The 20,723-nt window shown below is 36.2% G+C and overlaps 2 protein-coding genes across 2 annotated transcripts; one reads left to right on the top strand and one right to left on the bottom strand.

The window, feature by feature from the left end:
* LOC127169147 (zinc-binding protein A33-like) lies at window positions 1–929 on the top strand. Its single transcript, XM_051116313.1, has 4 exons — window positions 1–15; window positions 90–112; window positions 194–312; window positions 393–929. The coding sequence occupies exons 2-4, from the start codon at window positions 105–107 to the stop codon at window positions 890–892; spliced, it is 627 nt and encodes a 208-aa protein (XP_050972270.1). The 5' UTR covers window positions 1–15; window positions 90–104; the 3' UTR covers window positions 893–929.
* Window positions 930–1,704: 775 nt separating this feature from the next.
* LOC127170282 (NACHT, LRR and PYD domains-containing protein 3) lies at window positions 1,705–19,281 on the bottom strand. The gene is made up of 10 exons (XM_051118140.1): window positions 19,163–19,281; window positions 12,544–12,604; window positions 11,934–12,041; window positions 11,549–11,670; window positions 8,625–10,365; window positions 8,284–8,445; window positions 7,791–7,964; window positions 6,178–6,351; window positions 4,840–5,013; window positions 1,705–3,115 (listed from the first exon to the last, which is right to left on the bottom strand). The coding sequence occupies exons 2-10, from the start codon at window positions 12,600–12,602 to the stop codon at window positions 3,094–3,096; spliced, it is 2,736 nt and encodes a 911-aa protein (XP_050974097.1). The 5' UTR covers window positions 12,603–12,604; window positions 19,163–19,281; the 3' UTR covers window positions 1,705–3,093.
* Window positions 19,282–20,723: the final 1,442 nt, after the last annotated feature.

A 20,723-nucleotide genomic window follows, 5' to 3' on the forward strand; every position in this document is an offset into this window, starting at 1 on the left:
ATCTGTTTTCTAAAGGTCTGATTTCAGATTATTCATTTGTTGATTCATTGATGGACTTGTTGATGATCAATGGTGTGTTTGTTCTGCAGGAGTTTCCAGTCTCAATGGAAAGGTGAGTGATCTTCTGGTGTCTCTGTTCTCTCTGCTTCTGATCCAAAGACACTGTAGTTCTGACTCCTGAATGTTCTTCCAGAGTCCAGATCTCACAGCCGGATCCACAGATGCCTTATAGAGCTTTGATTTATGTGCCACGGTACTTGGGCAACCTGCCGTACAGAGTCTGGAAAAAGATGCTGAACTCAGTCCAAAAGAGTAAGTCTGAAGATGATCTGTGCTGTTACACACACACTGGAAATGCACAATAAAAGCACCTGTTGATCTTGTCTCATCAGCTCCTATGACGATGGATCCAAACACGGCTCATCCACATCTCGTCCTGTCTCATGATCTGACCAGTGTGAGATATATCTGGGATGCACAACCGCTTCCTGATAATCCAGAGAGATTTGACATCTATGGGTGTGCTCTGGGTTCAGAGGGTTTTAACTTCGGAACGCACTGGTGGGAAGTGGAGGTTAAAGACAGCGAATGCTGGAGTGTTGGAGTAACTACAGAATCAAACCAAAGGAAGGGACGTGGTTTCTTTAAGACTGATGTCTGGTGTGTGCAGTATGATCCATACAGACTGCTTGGGCCTGGTTTTCCTGTTAAACAGGAGCTTGAGTATGTGAGAGTGAATCTGGACTATGATGGAGGAACAGTGTCATTCTCTGATCCTGTAACTAACACACATATACACACATTCACAACCACCTTCACTGACATCATCTTTCCATTTTTCTGTAATCTTGACGAACTTAATGATCTAAGGATTTTACCAGTTAAACTGTAACAGCAAAGAAGCATCTGGGGTCATAAAGCTGCTCAGAGTAAACCTGTATTTTTTAAGGGTGTCAAAATTCCAATAATGATGTCATTTAGCTCTTGTTCCTGAGTGTTTTAGACTTGCATAGTGGAATTTGGATAAAAGTGATTCAGAGTTGAACAAACAAGTGAAGTCCATTGTTATTGTAAGAGTAAAAGTTATTTGTTTATTTATATAGATTTGAAATAAGGAATTGTGTGGATTAAGTAAGTGATAAATAATTCTACTTAAATTATTTAATATGATTTATATAAATAATGAAAATGACGATGATATAATTTTCAGAAAGAACCGCTAGAATCTGTTTAATGCATTTTTGACCGTGTAACATTTCCAGTTAATTTTTGTTATTAAACTTTTAAACATTTGAATGTTATTCGAGTTCAATACACGCTCTGCCAAGTAGAAGAAGCAAATCAGAAATTGGACAGATTACTATCACAGATATTTATTTATTTCATTTAAATGAACTGGTTTAAATTCTTGTTTTGTGAACTTAATAAAATCTAAATGTCATTAATACATTTAAAATCAGTGATGAAGATGATCAAAAGTGAATTTCATTATTATCAGTTGGATCCTTTCAGTGAGTTCACTTTACCATAGTAAAGTAAGTTATAATGTACATCCAGCAATTTGCTGTATAACCCCCAGTAGGGTGATCAGGACCGAAAGCTGTAACAGTGAAAAACACTTTTCAGAAATTCATAGTGCTATAAGTGGTGCTTTGAGAGTTTTCTTCTGCTGTTTATTGTGGTAAAGAGACATTTAACCACAGCTCATAATAATCTTTTATTTAGGCTATGATTATCTGTACATTTAAAAATAACAACAACGTTATAAGTTCTGAGTACTTACAAATTATAAAATTCTAGTGCTTAAAATTCTACATTGCTTGAAACAGGTATGTTTTTGCTGTTTAGGTCTGTTATTTTCTTTTGATGAAGTGAAAATGCATTTATATATTGCACATTTTACTTTTTGAATATGATGCATACTTTCATTTAGACTTCTTGTATTTTTCAATATAGTACTGTATTGCTTAGAGGGCAACATTCAGCAAGAATATTAATGAATACAGTAAATTAAAATTGACCATGTCATTTCATTCATCAATACTTATTAAACATAAAGTAACCTGTTACTAATACACCATTTTTTGCATTGATTTCAATAAATCATAAACAAATGAAAGTTGTCATTTGATGCTATTACAGTTGGTTGATTCATTGGCTCAGGGTGGCCATTTTGTCTATATATGTAGTACTTATTTCACAACAATTAGGTGTGATCAGCACTTAAGGTCATTCCTAGTATTTAAAGCCTTTTGTGTAAAGATATTAATCCTACTGACTTAAAATGCTGAACAGTATTAATTTTAAAGGCGTTATGTACTTACATTTATTTGCCTGACTTTGACCAAAATAACTTTTCCCACAATGATTATGCAAAATGTTATCATAAAATCTGTTTGTTTTTTTTCTAATCTAAATTTTACTGACAGTATGGATATTAAATTAAATTAAATTAATTTAAATGCCCAAATATCTAGTATCTATCAACTTTAAATTGTATTTACATATTTAAAAAAGTAGATTTGTTTTGTTTCTCTGCATATATTGATATGCAATTATTTACTATTTTAATTTTTTTTTTTATTAATTACATTAATCAATATAACATGTAAAGAATTTGATAATATGGTTTGATACTTATTGTCAGACGAATTCTTCTTGCATGACAGTGTCTGTTCACAGTTGTTCAACAAACAATCCACATACCATTAAACAGATGCATACACTCAATCCTCACAACACATCTCACTGTTGCAAATACAAAATTCTATAAATTATACATTACACTTACATTACACTAATATAAATAATATTATTAGCCAGCCTTACCAAACTTTTTGATAAGCTGAATTACATAATTCACATTCGTAAGTAGCTAAGTTACAATCTTGAGGAGATATGACAGCATTTATCATCTACAACACTAATAATAACACACAACTTTTGTGTTCAAAAAGCTCTGGCAGCCTTTTTGTTGAATGGTGCTGGGTCAGTTCAGATGTTTGTCCAGTGTGGGGCACTCAGGTCTCTCAGTCAGAAGAAAGTTGTTTGTTTTTTGTAGTTAGTGTCAGTGACATCAGGTTCATGTGTGACTTACGGCAGGTGAGGTAATAAACTAAAATATTGAAGAGAATAAAAATCAGACATACGTATATATACAACCCCAATTCCAGAAAAGTTTGGACATTTTGTGAAATGCCATAAAATCAAGAATATGTTATCTGTTTATTAACCTTTATTTAATTGACTAAAGTACGAAGAAAACAATTCCAGTGTTTTCAGTGGCCAACTTTTCATTTTCATGGCTGCAACACACTCCAAAAAAGTTGGGACAGAGGCAAAATAAAAGTGAAAAGGTTATAGAATATCCAAATTAAACTGTTTTGAAAAAGTTTACAGTAAGCAGGTGAAATGGAAATACTGTAGGTAAGGATATCATGCTTGAGTATAAAATTAGCATTTCAGTCTTTGCAAGCAAATTTGGATCATGTCTCATCACTTTGTGCCAAATTTCATAACGAAAGTGTCAAACAAATCAAACATCATATTTCTTAATAGAAAATCACAAAACATTTAGGTCTTTCACCAGCAACCACACATAATATTATGAAAAGATTCAGGGAATCCAGAGAAATGTCAGTCTGTGTAGGGAAAGGCAAGACACCCCAGGTGTCTTTGAGCCCTCAGATGGCATTGCATAAGAAACCGTCATGGTGCAGTGTTAAATATAGCCTCATGGGCTCAGGAGTACTGCTGTCACTCAACACATTCTGCAGCTGCATCAATAAATGCAACCTGAATTTCTGTTAGTTTAGCAGAAAGCTATACATCAATTCTGTGCAGGGATGCCATGGGGTTCTCTGGGCCAGAGCTCATCTCAGATAGTCAAAAAGAGAATGGAAATGTGTGCTGTGGTGAGACGAGTCCGTGATTCAGTTTGTTTCTGAGAAAAATGAACGTTGAGTTCTCAGTACAGAAGATCTAAGGGACCATCCAGACTTTCAACAGCGACAGATGCAAACACAAATGACTGTCATGGTTAAGGGGTGCAGCAAAGCAAATGGCATTGGTGACTGGAATGTATGCAGAGGTACCATTGAAATGGAGGCATGTATTGGGATTGTACAGACACATATACTGCCATCAAGATGATGTCTTTCATGGGAAGTCCATGGTTATTAGATCAAGACAAAGCCAGGTCTCATGTGCTACATGTCTGCATGTGCTACAACAGTGTGGTTTCATAGACACAGACTGATTTGAAATGAATTTGATGAATGAATTGAGAAGGCCTATTGAAAATGTATGACCAGTCATGAAAAGAAGAATCAGACAATGATGATCACAAACTACTGAGCATTTAAAGTTTTTTTTTTTATCAAGCCAAATTGGACAACAATTTTGATTGCAAAACTTGAAGTATTAGTATCCTCAATTTCCAAACAATTAAATATTGTAATTAAAGGAAAGGAAAGTGGCACACTGTTAAACATGCCTCTGTCCCAACTTTTTTGGAGTGTGCTGCAGCTATGAAAATCAAAATGTAGTTATATTTAAAAAATAAAATTAAAAGTCGGCCACTAAAAACACTGGATTTTTTTCTTTGTACTTCAGTCAATTAAATAAAGGTTAAAAAGAATGAACAGATAAAATATCCTTGATTTTATGGCATTTCATGAAACGTCCCAACTTTTTCTGGAATTGGGGTTGTACATGTCATCTGAACCAATGGACAAGTTAAACAAAACACACACAAAAAAAGATGTAAAATTGGCAAGAGAGAGAATTTGATAGAATCATTTAAAATATTTAATAAAATGAAATAAAATGATCACTTACTGTAGTTTCTCTAGTTTACACTGTGGATCCTCCAGCAGATCATTGAGCAGTTTCACTCCTGAATCTCCTGGTTTATTATAGCTCAGATTTAGTTCTCTCAGGTGTGAGGAGTTTGATCTCAGGGCTGAAGCAAGAACAGCACAACCTTTCTCTTTAATACTGCAATCAGACAGCCTGCAGAGAGAAAGAGAGCAAAATGTAACAATTACAAATGAACAAATGGATAAATGCAGGGTGAGGTAAAAATGACTGATACATCGCAAAATATCGGTGTTTATCTTTGTGCAACTATGGGAGTGATGTCTGTACCACAGTGTTGTATTTCATGCACACAAACACAATGCAGACACCAGGGTTTAAAAAACAACTTTATGAATGGATTATATTATGGTTAATTTTGCATATCTAGAGTGGTTTTATTGTGCTCAGACATCATCTGAAAAAGGCTTTTTAAGTTTTTAATGCTGCACAGAGGTAACATATTGTGATTTCTCAGGTAAGCCGGACTCACACTACAGGATTTTTAAAATCCTAAGCGATTATGAAATCTGATTGCAGAGCACACATAAGGAGAATCTTTGCAAATTATCTTACCTGAAATCTTAAACATGCACACACTACAAGATTTAAAAACTGTGGCGATATTATTAAGATTATCATGACTGAGCGAGCGCCTCGCGTGATCTTACGCAACAGATCGTCATTTCAGCAACTAATGTTTACAAATGTTAGTTAGCCTGCTAGCAGATTTATGCACTCACTATGTGGTAAACTGAGATGATTTCACTTCAGAGCTTTCCTTGCTCCATGTGGTTGTGGTATGTTTTCAATATATTATACAGACAGCGTTACTACAAAAACATAAGAAGCACTTTCCTCCATCTCCGCTATCCAATGGACTGTACAGCAGCTGTTTTGTGGTTGCGCATTGGCTATTGTGAAACTACTGATGTAATCATAGCTGTGATCATCCCGATTTAAAATCCTGAATATCAAACATGTTTGATATGATCGGGGGCGGCCCCGATTTGTGTGAGAGCAGTTTGGGAGGTGCAAGATTCGATCTGTGAATATCTCTTATTACCAGATAATCCGTGCCGAAAATCGGGACCGATCGTGGTGCTTGACAAGATTTTTGCTCTGATTCTCGGGAGGGGAAAATCGGGGCAAAATTGGGCTAAAAATCCTGTAGTGTGAGCCCGGCTTAAGCCTCTAATTATTAGTAAGAAAGCAGACGTTGGACAAAAAAAAAAAAAAGAATGAAAGAAAATTACTCAGAGGGGATTTGATCGAATATTTAGTCATTACTAAAATAAATCATAAAAAATAATCAATTACTGTAGTTTTTCCAGTTTACAGTGTGGATCCTTCAGTACATCAGACAACAGTTCCACTCCTGAATCTCCTGGTTTATTAGAGCTGAGGTTCAGTTCTCTCAGGAGTGAGGAGTTTGATCTCAGAGCTGAAGCCAGAACAGCAAAACTTTCCTCTCTAATATCACAGTTACATAGCCTGCAGACAGAAAGAAAATCCATCCTCACTTTCCTTCCACACATTCAACAGGTAAAATGACTTGATGGGTTAAAAAAACATTTCCCTGAGATGCATAATAAACAGTAAGCACTAGTCTGTGTGATGCAATGCACTTATAGGTAATATATCAGAGGCCATTGTGAAAAGATACTGGTGCCTCAACCAGATTTTTACTTTAAACATTAACTGCAAAAAAGCATGGACTAAAAGATTGACCTCAGCATTTATGAATCGATTAATGTATCGAGATTCTCAAATGTTCAAATAAAGATTGCAGTTAATTAGCTCTAGATATAAGTAAGCCCCTTCAGGCAGAAAAGCTCCAGACTCCAATTTACCTTCCCCAATGAAAAGGCTTGATGAATACTTCAGCCAGATAAGAGTAGACTGCTGCAGTCATTTATTTTCTCCCAAGAATGTTTTCTATATATGTTTAGTTTGATTAAGAAACATATTTTATACATATTTAGAAATATGACAACAGTCAACTTTTCCCACACAGAAATTGCACTCTCACAGTGTTTGAGAATATTCGTGCATAATTGAAACACATAATCACATTATATCGGACATGAAAACATTTTATAAGGAAACGCAATATTGTGTTTGTTGAACCTACGAACATTAAGATGTATTATTAAAAGGTTGTTTCCTTTCATGCTTTTGGTCAGCATACTCAGGGGAGAGCAACTGCACTCACCTACACAGCCGACTTGCTGGCTTAAGAGATTTTTGACATATGTCAGCATGACACCAGAGCAAGTTAAACGTCAGTCGGACACATTTCTAACCATCATGCATCTCACAGTGATCATAAGTGATCTGTTCTGCACAGAATTTGTTCATCTCAATTGAGACCATAGACAGGGAGGTTTAGGGATAACAGTCAGTCTCAAACCACTCTGTCACTGAGCAAAGAAGGAAGACACCTTTAAGTTCTTTAATGACTGCAAGTGATTAAACAACACTTCCATGTTCAACAGATACCCTATGCCTCAGATGGACAGTTTGAAAGAGCCACTGGGAATGGCTCAGTGTGTCTTGATTCTTGATTTTAACAAGGGATACTGGCAAATCCCCTTATAACCCAAAAGCTTTCCAGCCCTGTTCCTGGAGGCACAGCAACAGTATACATTTTGAATGCCTCCCTTATCTAACCCAATTATTGCAGGTCTCGGAGTCCCTGCTAATGAGCTGATGAGTTGAATCTGGCATATTCGATTAGGAAGAGTTAGAAAATGTGTACTGTTGGTGTGCCTCCATGAACAAGGTTGGGAAACACTGCTCTAAGGTATGGGAAAAGTTGGCCTTCAGCACACCATCCAACCATTTGCAGTAATAAGTGAAACAGATAGAGATAGAAGGAGATAATAATCTAACCCACTATTTTAAAATACGACAAAAATAGTAACACTCACTGTAGTTTCTCCAGGTTACAGTGTGGATCCTTTAGTAGATCAGAGAGCAACATAACTCCAGAGACACCTGGTTTATTCCAGCTCACATCCAGTTCTCTCAAGTGTGAGGGGTTTAATCTCAGAGCTGAAATAAGAGCATCAAAACCCTCCTCCCCGATGCTGCAGTTGTACAGGCTGCAGAAAGAAAGAAAACTTACTTAAACAATACATAAACAATCATGTTAAAAGTATGTGACATAGGTGTCCAGTAAGCAGTGAGTGTTGGATCAAATGATGCAATGCAGTGTTTATAACAAAAGATTAGGATAAATAGCTAGTGCAGGACAGAAAATATCTAACAAGACAAAGACTACATAAAAATGTAAATGTAAAATAAAACCTGACACATCTGATTATCTTTGTCTACAGGTCATTACTGCAGTGTACTTTATAGTATGTTATTTTCACTCATAGTTTGTAACTGCTGATTTCATTGAAAATACACAATACTTACTTTAATGTCTTGAGTTTACAGTAAGAGTTCTTTAGTCCAGCAGAGAGCAGCTTCATTCCTGAATCTTGCAGGTTATTATGACACAGGTTCAGCACTCTCAAATTTCTAAGAGCTTTGGCCAGAGCTGAACAGATTCTCCATGTGAGAAAACAGCCACTCAGACTAGAAGAAAGCATAATAACAACTGTGTGTTAAATTAAATGTAGTGTAAATGAAACAAAATAAAAGCTATAATGAACTTCTTAATTAAGAACTTAAATTTTGTATTCTGGATTCAATATTTATTATTTTTAGTGTTTTGTTTAAAATACATTAAATAGTAAAGCCATGTAAATACTCACTTTGCTTTTCTACATACTTTGACCACTGGCAGCAGCCTCAGAAGACCTTCTTCTGATTGATGGTATTTACTTAGTTCAAACTCATTAAGCTCCTCTTCTGAGTTCAGTAACACAAACACCAAAGCTGACCACTGATCAGGAGACAGCTTAACATCAGCAAGACGATTAATATGAGATCCCTTCAGGTATGTTTGGACTTCTTGCTGTAGTAAATGATCATTCAGTTCATTCAGACAGTGAAACAGATTTATGGATTTTTCTGGGGAGGGATTTTCCCTGATTTTCTCCTTGATGTACACAGTAATTTCCAGATTGCTGTGAGTTGTATTTCCTGTCTGTCTCAATAGACTTTGCAAGAGACTCTGATTGGACTCCAGGGAGAGACCCAGAAGAAAGCGTAGATAAAGATCCAAGTGTCCGTTCTCACTCTGCAAAGCCTTGTCCACTTCCTTTTTCTGAAAATGGGTTATTTCTGACCTTGTATCAGAAACAAAGGAGAGAAACCTGAATAAAGCAGCAAAAAACTCCTGAATGCTCAGATGCACAAAGCTGTACACTTTCCCTAGACACAACCCAATCTCCTCTCTGAAGATCTGGGTAAAGACTCCTGAGTACACTGACACTTCTCTGACATCAATGCCACATTGTCTCAGGTCCTCCTCATAGAAAATCAGGTTGCCTGTTTCCAGTTGTTCAAAAGCCAATTTGCCCAGTGAAAAAATTGTTCTTTTGGCCTGCTGAAGATCTACCTCACTTCTCTCATCATACTTCTGGGTCTTCAATTTGGTCTGAAAGATCAAGAAGTGTGTGAACATTTGAGTGAGAGTTTTGGGGATCACTGAACTCTCTGCTTTGTCCAACATTTCCTCTAGAACAGTGGCTGAAATCCAGCAAAAGACTGGTATGTGACACATGATATACAGGCTTCTTGATGATTTGATATGCGAGATGATTCTGTTGGCCAGACTCTGATCATTTATCTTCTTCCTGAAATACATTTCTTTCTGAGGATCACTGAATCCTTGTACCACTGTAACCCGATCAACACACTCAGAAGGGATCTGACTGGCTGCTGCTGGTCGACAGGTTATCCATATGAGAGCAGAAGGAAGCAGCTCTCCTTTGATGAGGTTGGTCAGCAACACATCCATTGAAGCTGATTGTGTGACATCAGACAACGTCTGATTAGTTTGGAAATTTAAAGGAAGTCGACACTCATCAAGCCCATCAAAGATAAACAAAATTTTATAATGATCAAGGTCTGTTGATCTCAGTTCCTCGATATCTGAGAAAAATCGATGGAGAAGCTCCATTAGACTGATATTTTCCTCCTTCATTAAATTCAGCTCCCTGAAAGGAAGTGAAAATATGAGGTGCACGTCATTGTTTGCTTTTTCCTCAGCCCAGTCCAGAATGAACTTCTGTACTGACACTGTTTTTCCAATGCCAGCAACTCCTTTTGTCAACACACTTCTGATGGGTTTGTATTGTCCAGGTGCGGGTTTAAAGATGTCATTGCATTTAATTGATATTTCCTGCTTTTCTAGCCTTCTGAACATCTCAATCTGTCTCACCTCATGTTCATTGTTGACCTCTCCACTGTTTCCCTCTGTGATGAAGATTTCTGTATAGATCCCATTCAAAAGTGTTAAGTTCCCTTGATATGATATTCCATCATTGAGCCACTGGAATTTCTCTCCCAGTCTGGATTTGTATTTTTGCAAACACATAGGGATACATTCTGATGAAAACAACAGAAACTACAATAAAATAGAGCACTTGTTGCCATGCTTTATATTTAGAGTGACTTAGAGTGCAAGGTATACATTTAGTCAACATGCAGGTTTCCTGAAAATCAAACACATGACTTCGGCATTTTTAGCATCATACTCTACCAATCTACCAATTGTTCCTGATTTTGTCATGTGGTTGCCTGTTCTCTCATACAAACATGCCATGTGTTTAGGGTGTTTAACTTGAAGCAGCACTGCATAGACCAAATGGTGTATGATATGAGAGTACCACAAAAGCAAGTAGAGAGAAGACGGCTCTGTAAGTGTTCAAATCACTCTCACAGTACTCTGATGCCATATACCAGGGGTGGCAAACTCCAGGCTTAGAGAGCTGCAGCCCTGCAGAGTTTTGCTTCAAACCTAATCAATCACACCTGAACAAGCTGATCAAGGTCTGAAGGGTTAGGAAGCTAGAGGCAGGTGAGTTTTTATTAGGGTTGGAGCTAAACTCTGCAGGGCTGCGACCCTCCAGGCCTGGAGTTCGTCACCCCTGATCGGCCTACACAGCGCTGCTTCAAGTTGAACACACCTTTTTTCTTGCTTTATGTGTTATTGCTTTCATTGATTGTCTCCCATTGGATAATGGTTTGATTACCCTCAGGTGCTCCTTGTTATGTGATTAGTCCATGTGTATATATACTGTAGTCCTCATGTTTCTTTTGTGCCTTTGTCTAGCTTTGATGTTGTACCCCATTTTTGGTGAATCTAGTCAGGCCTGTTCTAGTTAAGTCAGGTTACTCATGTGGTTCTGTTTACTTTGTGTTAGTTTGATTTATTGTTACTGCACTTGGGTTTAGTTCAACTTACCTACAGTGGACTTTGTTACATCTACTTCTAAGGGGTATTCCAGAAAGCAGGTTATTCGACTTGGTAAGTTTGGGTAATTTTACTAAAAAGTAAGTGGATAGCTTCAACTTTTGGTTACAAAACGTTTTTGGTTCATCAACTCAGGGTTCAGGGTTTATGTGACCTTAATTAACCCAGCTTTCTGGAATACCCCCCTGACAGAATGCATTATTAATGTCAAATACATACTATTAAATCACCCTATGCTGTCTGTAAAATTGGTTGAATACATGTTGCCATGTATGTTGTGAAGTTCCGTTTTATTTAATAGTTCCAAGCTCTTACTTTTCTGTAGCATAGTAGTGAGGTCTGTTTGGTTTGCTTTTCCCTGGACAAGCAATGTCCTGTTTGGAAACCTATGATTGACTTTGCTTTGGCCTTCATCCTCTTCCTCCACACTGAGTTTTCTGAAAATAAATATACAGTATTCTCTTAAGTACACAACATCCATGACATTGATGAATGTGCGCATTTCTAAAAATTCAGCTGTGCTCCAGATTAAATTTGAGATAAACGGTAAACTACACTGCAAACTCTCATCTTCCAACTCAACACATTGCAGTATTTGCCCTATCAAATCAAAACTAGAATTTTTTTTTTTTTTTTTTTTAAGCTGTTAATCACATTAAGAACTAAATTAACAACCAATATGCTATGAAACTGTCCTCACCTCAAATCAGCAGATGAGTCTCCTAAACTAAAGTTAATGACATCATCTATTGACTGGTTACTCTTCATGGACACACAGCTGGGTTCAGGAAATAATTTCTGATTTATTCTGAAACAAAGCAGCAGTTAAACACTGTTTAATTATGCACAAATGTAAATGCTCTTTTTGTCATAGTCACTCTAATACAAATCTTCACAGTGATTCATAGCATGCTGCAGAAAATTATCAATTCATTAAGACAGCTGGTTTCAGGAAAGTTCTCTCAGAGGATGGTTTTTCAGTTAAATTTCATTTATCACAAAAATGAATCCCTGCTTATCATTAAACAAAAGAAAAACAGACATTACAGTGAACATGTTTACATGCACTCAAAAAATGGCTCATTCCAGAGTTTTTGGAACTTCCAAAACAAACTCCAAATTAACTTCTTTTTGGATTTTGTTTGAAATCAGGTTTGTCAGCTTAAAGTCAATTTCCTCATACTGCAGAGGATAATATGTGACCTCTACATAACATCCAGTCTCATCTCTTCTCATGGATCAGTCATAAAGAACACTGTTATTTAGACTGCATTTAAAAAAAGTTACACAAACCTTTGAATGTTACTCACCTTTTGTCCATTCTTGTGTCATTCCCTCTCTTTCTGGAGGTGATATCAGTACACTGCATACCTGTGAAAAAAAAAAAGTGTTCTATTACAACAGTCTATATACAGCAATCCTGACACTTACAGATCAAATTCATTTACTTGGCTGTTTTATTCTGTTTAACTGACAGATTGGATCTAATGGACTGCAGCCAACCTGTCAGTTCATCACAACATTACTGCTCAGTTGAGTTGTATGACACTAACAGCAAAAAGCAAAGAAGCTTGATGGCCAGTTTAGCTTTACTATCCACATTGCAACATCTGTCTGATTATTTGTAACAATTATATGTTCCATCTCACTATTTAAAGTGAGTGAGTAATGCCTAGGGGTTTTTCACAGAGGACAAAGTTGCATCCCAGAAACTGCACCCTTTCTATCGGTGGACAAGCTGACAACCTCCACCCAACCTGCTGAGACCATCACAGTTTTCCAGAGAAGGTTGAAAACACAAATGATATCTTCATATACTAAATGAAAAATGCTTTTATTTTGCATTTCACTTCTGCTCTTACAGGAAAAATTTTCCTGTATTTTTACAGTAAGTTACTGGCAGCAAGGTTGCCAGCAAGTTACTGTAATTTGTTTTACAGCAATGTACTGTAATGCAACTTTACAGTATGTAGAATAGTGTACTCTATAATATGAGGCAAACTTCGCTTATCAATACATACATAAAACACGTGCATATACACCTATAAATTACTTGCATATACATGTATACTGTTGAAATACACGTGCACACTAATATGAAATCCATACCAATACATCTTTTATTAGTAATGAATACATATACACTTGTGAATAACTTGTATATACATATAAACTTAACGCATGCATACGCTAAAAAACACTCGCTTATACATATAAACTTGATCCATACATATAAACCTTCAACAACACGCACATATACATATAAACTCGCTGCATGCAGACACACCTGTACATACTCGCATATACATATAAACTTGATCCATGCATATACATCTAATAACACTCGCACATACATATAAACTCGTTGCGCGCATATACACCCATAAAACACTCACGCAAACATACAAAATACATTTCAGGTAAGACGCATGCTTGCGTTGTGTATATACATATATGCAAGTGATTTCATATGTGGATGTGCGTGAACTTTTCAGTGTAAACGGAAGGCATTTCAGTGTGAAAGGAAGCAGCGGCACTTCCGGCGGAATCTCCAGATGCCGGGGCATTTTAAAACGCTTAACGTGACTTAATGCATTAAAATAGTATTTTAAAAAGACATTTAATATAGCATACAATGTACCAGGGGCGAATTTCCACTGGGAACTTTTCACAATCCCGTTCAGCACCGCCGAGAGTTCGCGCGATCGTTTAAACAAAACCGAAAGTAAAACGCGCACGCGCCTTCAAAAGCAATTTTAATACCGCGCGTTTAGAGCGCGACTCCCCAATGCGTGCAAATTTTGGCTACATAACATATCTAGGATGTTAGTACGTAGGCTATAATAGGTTGTGTAGTTGTCTATAGTTGCAGGGCTCTCAAGTGTCACGCATTGAGCGTGACAGTCACTCATTTCGGTCTATTGTCACGCACTCCCGCCACACATTGTATTTCTCACGCAGAAAAAACTATTTATAATATATTTAATATACCGCAGCGCCCAACATTTCTCTGGCCGCGCCAGAGGGGAATGAGATGTCACTCTTGCCTGTCTTCAAAACTTGAGAGCCCTGGTTCTGTATCATGCTTGAAAATTGTAGTATCTATTTGCACTTTGAAATTCGCCCCTGGTACATTGTATGCTATATTAAATGTATTTTTAAAATACTATTTTAATGCATTAAGTCACGTTAAGCGTTTTAAAATGCCCCGGCATCTGGAGATTCCGCCGGAAGTGCCGCTGCTTCCGTTTACACTGAAAAGCCTTCCGTTTACACTGAAAAGTTCACGCACATCCACATATGAAATCACTTGCATATATGTACAGTACAGACCAAAAGTTTGGACACACCTTCTCATTCAAAGAGTTTTCTTTATTTTCATGACTTTGAAAATTGTAGATTCACACTGAAGGCATCAAAACTATGAATTAACACATGTGGAATTATATACATAACAAAAAAGTGTGAAACAACTGAAAATATGTCATATTCTAGGTTCTTCAAAGTAGCCACCTTTTGCTTTGATTACTGCTTTGCACACTCTTGGCATTCTCTTGATGAGCTTCAAGAGGTAGTCACCTGAAATGGTTTTCACTTCACAGGTGTGCCCTGTCAGGTTTAATAAGTGGGATTTCTTGCCTTATAAATGGGGTTGGGACCATCAGTTGTGTTGTGCAGAAGTCAGGTGGATACACAGCTGATAGTCCTACTGAACAGACTGTTAGAATTTGTATTATGGCAAGAAAAAAGCAGCTAAGTAAAGAAAAACAAGTGGCCATCATTACTTTAAGAAATGAAGGTCAGTCAGTCCGAAAAATTGGGAAAACTTTGAAAGTGTCCCCAAGTGCAGTCACAAAAACCATCAAGCGCTACAAAGAAACTGGCTCACATGCGGACCGCCCCAGGAAAGGAAGACCAAGAGTCACCTCTGCTGCGGAGGATAAGTTCATCCGAGTCACCAGCCTCAGAAATCGCAGGTTAACAGCAGCTCAGATTAGAGACCAGGTCAATGCCACACAGAGTTCTAGCAGCAGACACATCTCTAGAACAACTGTTAAGAGGAGACTGTGTGAATCAGGCCTTCATGGTAGAATATCTGCTAGGAAACCACTGCTAAGGAGAGGCAACAAGCAGAAGAGACTTGTTTGGGCTAAAGAACACAAGGAATGGACATTAGACCAGTGGAAATCTGTGCTTTGGTCTGATGAGTCCAAAGTTGAGATCTTTGGTTCCAACCACCGTGTCTTTGTGCGACGCAGAAAAGGTGAACGGATGGACTCTACATGCCTGGTTCCCACCGTGAAGCATGGAGGAGGAGGTGTGATGGTGTGGGGGTGCTTTGCTGGTGACACTGTTGGGGATTTATTCAAAATTGAAGGCATACTGAACCAGCATAGCTACCACAGCATCTTGCAGCGTCATGCTATTCCATCCGGTTTGCGTTTAGTTGGACCATCCCTTATTTTTTCAACAGGACAATGACCCCAAACATACCTCCAGGCTGTGTAAGGGCTATTTGACCAAGAAGGAGAGTGATGGGGTGCTGCGCCAGATGACCTGGCCTCCACAGTCACCGGACCTGAACCCAATCGAGATGGTTTGGGGTGAGCTGGACCGCAGAGTGAAGGCAAAAGGGCCAACAAGAACTAAGCATCTCTGGGAACTCCTTCAAGACTGTTGGAAGACCATTTCAGGTGACTACCTCTTGAAGCTCATCAAGAGAATGCCAAGAGTGTGCAAAGCAGTAATCAAAGCAAAAGGTGGCTACTTTGAAGAACCTAGAATATGACATATTTTCAGTTGTTTCACACTTTTTTGTTATGTATATAATTCCACATGTGTTAATTCATAGTTTTGATGCCTTCAGTGTGAATCTACAATTTTCATAGACATGAAAATAAAGAAAACTCTTTGAATGAGTGAATGAGAAGGTGTGTCCAAACTTTTGGTCTGTACTGTATATACACAACGCAAGCATGCGTCTTACCTGAGATTTATTTTGTATGTTTGCGTGAGTGTTTTATGGGTGTATATGCGCGCAACGAGTTTATATGTATGTGCGAGTGTTATTAGATGTATATGCATGGATCAAGTTTATATGTATATGCGAGTATGTACAGGTGTGTCTGCATGCAGCGAGTTTATATGTATATGTGCGTGTTGTTGTAGGTTTATATGTATGGATCAAGTTTATATGTATAAGCGAGTGTTTTTTAGCGTATGCATGCGTTAAGTTTATATGTATATACAAGTTATTCACAAGTGTATATGTATTCATTACTAATAAAAGATGTATTGGTATGGATTTCATATTAGTGTGCACGTGTATTTATTATATATATATATATATATATATATATATATTGAACATCCAACAGTATACATGTATATGCAAGTAATTTATAGGTGTATATGCACGTGTTTTATGTATGTATTGATAAGCGAAGTTTGATTTAAATCCTACGTGGCACCTCATACTATAACTACAAAACAGTATTGTACTGTATTTTTACAGTACTTCGTAATTTTGTTTTTACTGTAATTAGCTATTGTGTAATTATTATTGTGTATTGTTTCGTTGGAATAGTACATAGAAATAGTTAGTAAAATTGTGATACTACTATAATTCAGAATAAAATTACAAATCAAAAGACAAAACATTTCAAAACATTTTTGTACGGTGCTTGCTACCCAGAGCACAGTGCATCAACAATTTACAGCCATGAAAGCAATTGAAGTGTGCAAGAATATAAATGAAACAAACACATGCATCTTGAGGGCTGGATTGGGAATCAATGTCCTAAGAGAGAACTTGATTTACTATCTAAAAATTAAAACTTATTTTGTCTTCTGCCAAACATGTAAGTACAGTATCTTCTGAAGGGCAGTTCTGAGTAAAAAAAAACATGATATTTAGGCTAAATAAGAAAAATGTACACATCTTTTTCATTCTGTTCAAAAGTTTTCACCCCTAGCTTTTAATGGATCATTTTTCCTTCTGGATCATCAGTGAGTGTTTGAACCTTCTGTAATAGTTGCGTGAGTCCATCAGTTGTCCTCAGTGTGAAAAGATGGATCTCAAAATCATACAGTCATTGTTGGAAAGGATTCAAATACACAAAAATGCCTGCAAAACCAATGAATTTGGTTTAACTGTTCAGGATAAACAAGGGACTCATGAACAACTATCACTAAACAAAAAAACAAAAACAAAATAAACAAACAAAAAACGGCTGTGGATCAGCACAGTATTAAGAATCAAGTGTATGAAAACTTTTGAATGTGGTTATTTTTATAAATTCAACTATTATTTTCTCTTATGGACTAAATGTAAATGTATTTTATTTGAAATATCTTATTCAGGTCAGTACTAAATAAAAATAACATGCATTTTGTACGATAAGCCCTCTTATTTTGGTAAAATAATTAACAGATTCTGCAGACTTTTGACTTTGACTGTAAATAAAAATAAAATTTAAAAAATACAAAATACTGCCTTGTGACAGCATTGCCCTTCCTAGGGTGCAAAGACAAGTGGACCGCACTGTAGACGTGCAAGAAATCATATAAATTAGATTCAATAACGTGTTAGCTTACTTGTTAAAGATGTATAGGCTAAAGTCATATAGACTGTTGCCTATACATGTGTATTTTATACACTCCAACAATACATCAGTTATTAAAAAAACATATTATGCTTGACATTTTGGCAAGCATTTTACTTGTCTTTGTTGACTAATAGATCATTAGTAACTGATAAAAGTAATTGTCCACTAATCATATTTTTATTATATTTTTATTATCATAATCATTTTTATCCCCATGCTACAGGCCTTTTAGGCCTCCCGCCTAAATAATGTTAGTTAATAACTTGTAACATTACCAATATCTCTGACCCCAAACCACCCATTTACATCACAAGTGAAACACTGTATTTCTGAACCATGTTTATGTAAGCAACTATGTCAAGTATCTGGATTGCAATTTATTATTTTTTATTTTTTTTTGACGCACCGTAAATGTATGTGTTAAAATGTGCATGTGTTTGTCATTGACAGACTCGAATCGGACAACATTATAAAAGGCATCCCAGAGATATAGACAATTGTTTTACCGTAATATATATCCCTTTTGTTTAAACTCAAACTACGATTTATCGTTTGTCTTTACACATTTCCAACAAGCATCGACTCTAGATTTGATCGAAATAAACCGTAAGCTAATTCACTAGATGTGAAAATGTCGGCAGTGCAGCTAACAGTGTGTACTTAAATTTGACATTGTGTCCTGCAAATATTTTATCATAAAATGTGTATGATATGCATCTGGGTAAAAGCATCTGCGAAATAACTGTAAATTATTACTAAAATAATAAAAATGCAGTTTAACTACAAGATTTAGTTTCAAAGAGTCAGAGTCCAAAGTTTTGCAGGTTTTACGGTATTCCTGACTGGTTCCTTTGTCATGACTTACGGTTATAAAATCATGAGGTTGTTTTTCTGCTGGTTTCTAGTAAGTGAGTCAAGTGTTTTTCCCTGAAACCAGGTGGATAATCTATAGGTTATTCTCTGATTTCTCTCTCTGCATCACTTTAATAAAGTACAAAATAATGAATAATAATAAAAATAAACTGAATCACTAAATCATTGTGATCCAAGCCTTACTAAGCCTTATGCAGTCTTTTTACTTTTATTTTTTAAAGTATTAAAATACACAAAGCACTTCTTGTTTCCAGATTTCTGTTTTTAAAGAGCAGGCAATAATAAACGTCTTATATATTTTAGATTTAAGCTTTTATAAAATATTCTTCCTACATTGTTTTGATTTAATTTTTGTACATTCTAAGTGACTCTGAACTAAATCAAATGTATGACCAAAAACCTTTGAATCAGCAAATAAGTAAATAATAAAATTAATCATGATACTTACTGAGTTTCACTCTCCGAATGTGGCTTATATTCCTCTCATGAGTAAATGGGCTTCACTTGAACTGTCTAAAGGCATTATAGTTCTCAAACAACCATAAAAGTTGAGTAATAGGAGTTGTGCAAGGCTTTATGAGCTCTGAAATGGCAAGCTGTTCTTTTCAGATATTAACTTTTACACAGAACATCTGGAAAGTGAATAGTTAACTTGAGTAAATCTTACTGTGCACACACACACACACACAGATACATTTACATATTTACACTTATTTATACGAAACTGCTAATTGCACTTCTGGTTAGATGCTAACTGCGTTTCTTTTCCTCTGTACTTTTACTCACACAATGACAATAAAGATAAATCTAATCTAATCTAGACCTTAGTCAGGGGAGGACCATACAATAGACTATTTAATTACTGACAGCAATGTAATCAGAGCTGTTTGGGACAGAAGTGCAGTGTGTTCTAAGAATTACTGTTTTTTAACAACATAACGTTGTTCAGCTCACAAAACTTTTTTGAAAGTTATCATTTGGTAAAGATTATTTGATGTTGGATCTTTATACAGTGCGTGTCATTTGCACCAAACATGTTTTTCAGTTCCACTATGATACTTTTGCATTGTTCTTCTACGTAAACACATGCTACATGAACACTCCCATCCTGCATCCTTTGCAGTCTTTTTTTGCATGATATGCCATTTTCATCTGTGTTAAATTCAGTGTCAACCTGACTGAAGTGTACTGGAGCTAAAGTTGCACCCATCTGGAGCTGGCAAGCACCTCAAGGTGTGTGTTTTTTATTAACCTAATTAAAAAGTCGTTAGGATGGAAACCCATTTCCACCGCTGAATAAAAAATAAAAAAGGTAATTACAACTTTTTATCTCACAATTCTGACTAAGTAAGCTATTTCCAGGTGTAATTTGCAATAGGTGTTCTCTGGCTCCTGCTGATTGTACTCACATGTTTGTTTCTTGTCAAAAGTTGGAAGATTTTTGGCATTCGTGTTTTGGCACTTTTTCTAACATTCTTAATATTTCCCTTGAACCATGCATGTCTTTGAGTGCTAACCACCAGTTTTTAATGAACTTTCAAAAATGCTAGTATGCTAATGTTCTTGCCTCACTAATAGCTTGCAGATGGATTTTATTGTACTGAAAGTCTTCTAAACCTCCTCCCACTTTCTCATGGTTAGAAGATTTGATGTCTTTTCTAAATATTCATAAATTAAGTCTGCATTAAGAGGTCCCACTGACTAATTTTATAAAAACTGGCATCCATACTTAATTCTGTCAAGGATGCACCTCTTAGCTTTCCTGTTTTATTTATATATTTATTAACCTATGGATCTCTTCTTTCTTTTGTTTCTTTATATTTTTATGTATAATTATTTACTTGCATTGACAATTAATGTGGGTGCTTGTTTTTTTATTTATTATTTATTAATATACTTTTCTGTTTTATTCTACCCTGTGGGGTAGGGTGGGGGATTACACTGTAAAATAAAAAAACACAATTTGTTGAGTGAGCTTAAAATTATTTTAAGGTGATTCAACTCAAATA

This window comes from Labeo rohita, chromosome 8 (genome assembly GCF_022985175.1).
Source record: "Labeo rohita strain BAU-BD-2019 chromosome 8, IGBB_LRoh.1.0, whole genome shotgun sequence".
NCBI classification, from domain to species: domain Eukaryota; kingdom Metazoa; phylum Chordata; class Actinopteri; order Cypriniformes; family Cyprinidae; genus Labeo; species Labeo rohita.

Coding starts and splice junctions, on each gene's coding strand:
- LOC127169147 (XM_051116313.1), top strand. Junction 313..392: donor GCTGAACTCAGTCCAAAAGA/GTAAGTCTGAAG, acceptor TTGTCTCATCAG/CTCCTATGACGATGGATCCA.
- LOC127170282 (XM_051118140.1), bottom strand. CDS start 12,602: ATGCAGTGTACTGATATCACCTCCAGAAAGAGAGGGAATGACACAAGA. Junction 7,965..8,283: donor TGTAAACTCAAGACATTAAA/GTAAGTATTGTG, acceptor TTCTTTCTGCAG/CCTGTACAACTGCAGCATCG. Junction 3,116..4,839: donor TGTAAACTAGAGAAACTACA/GTAAGTGATCAT, acceptor TCAATATTTTAG/TTTATTACCTCACCTGCCGT.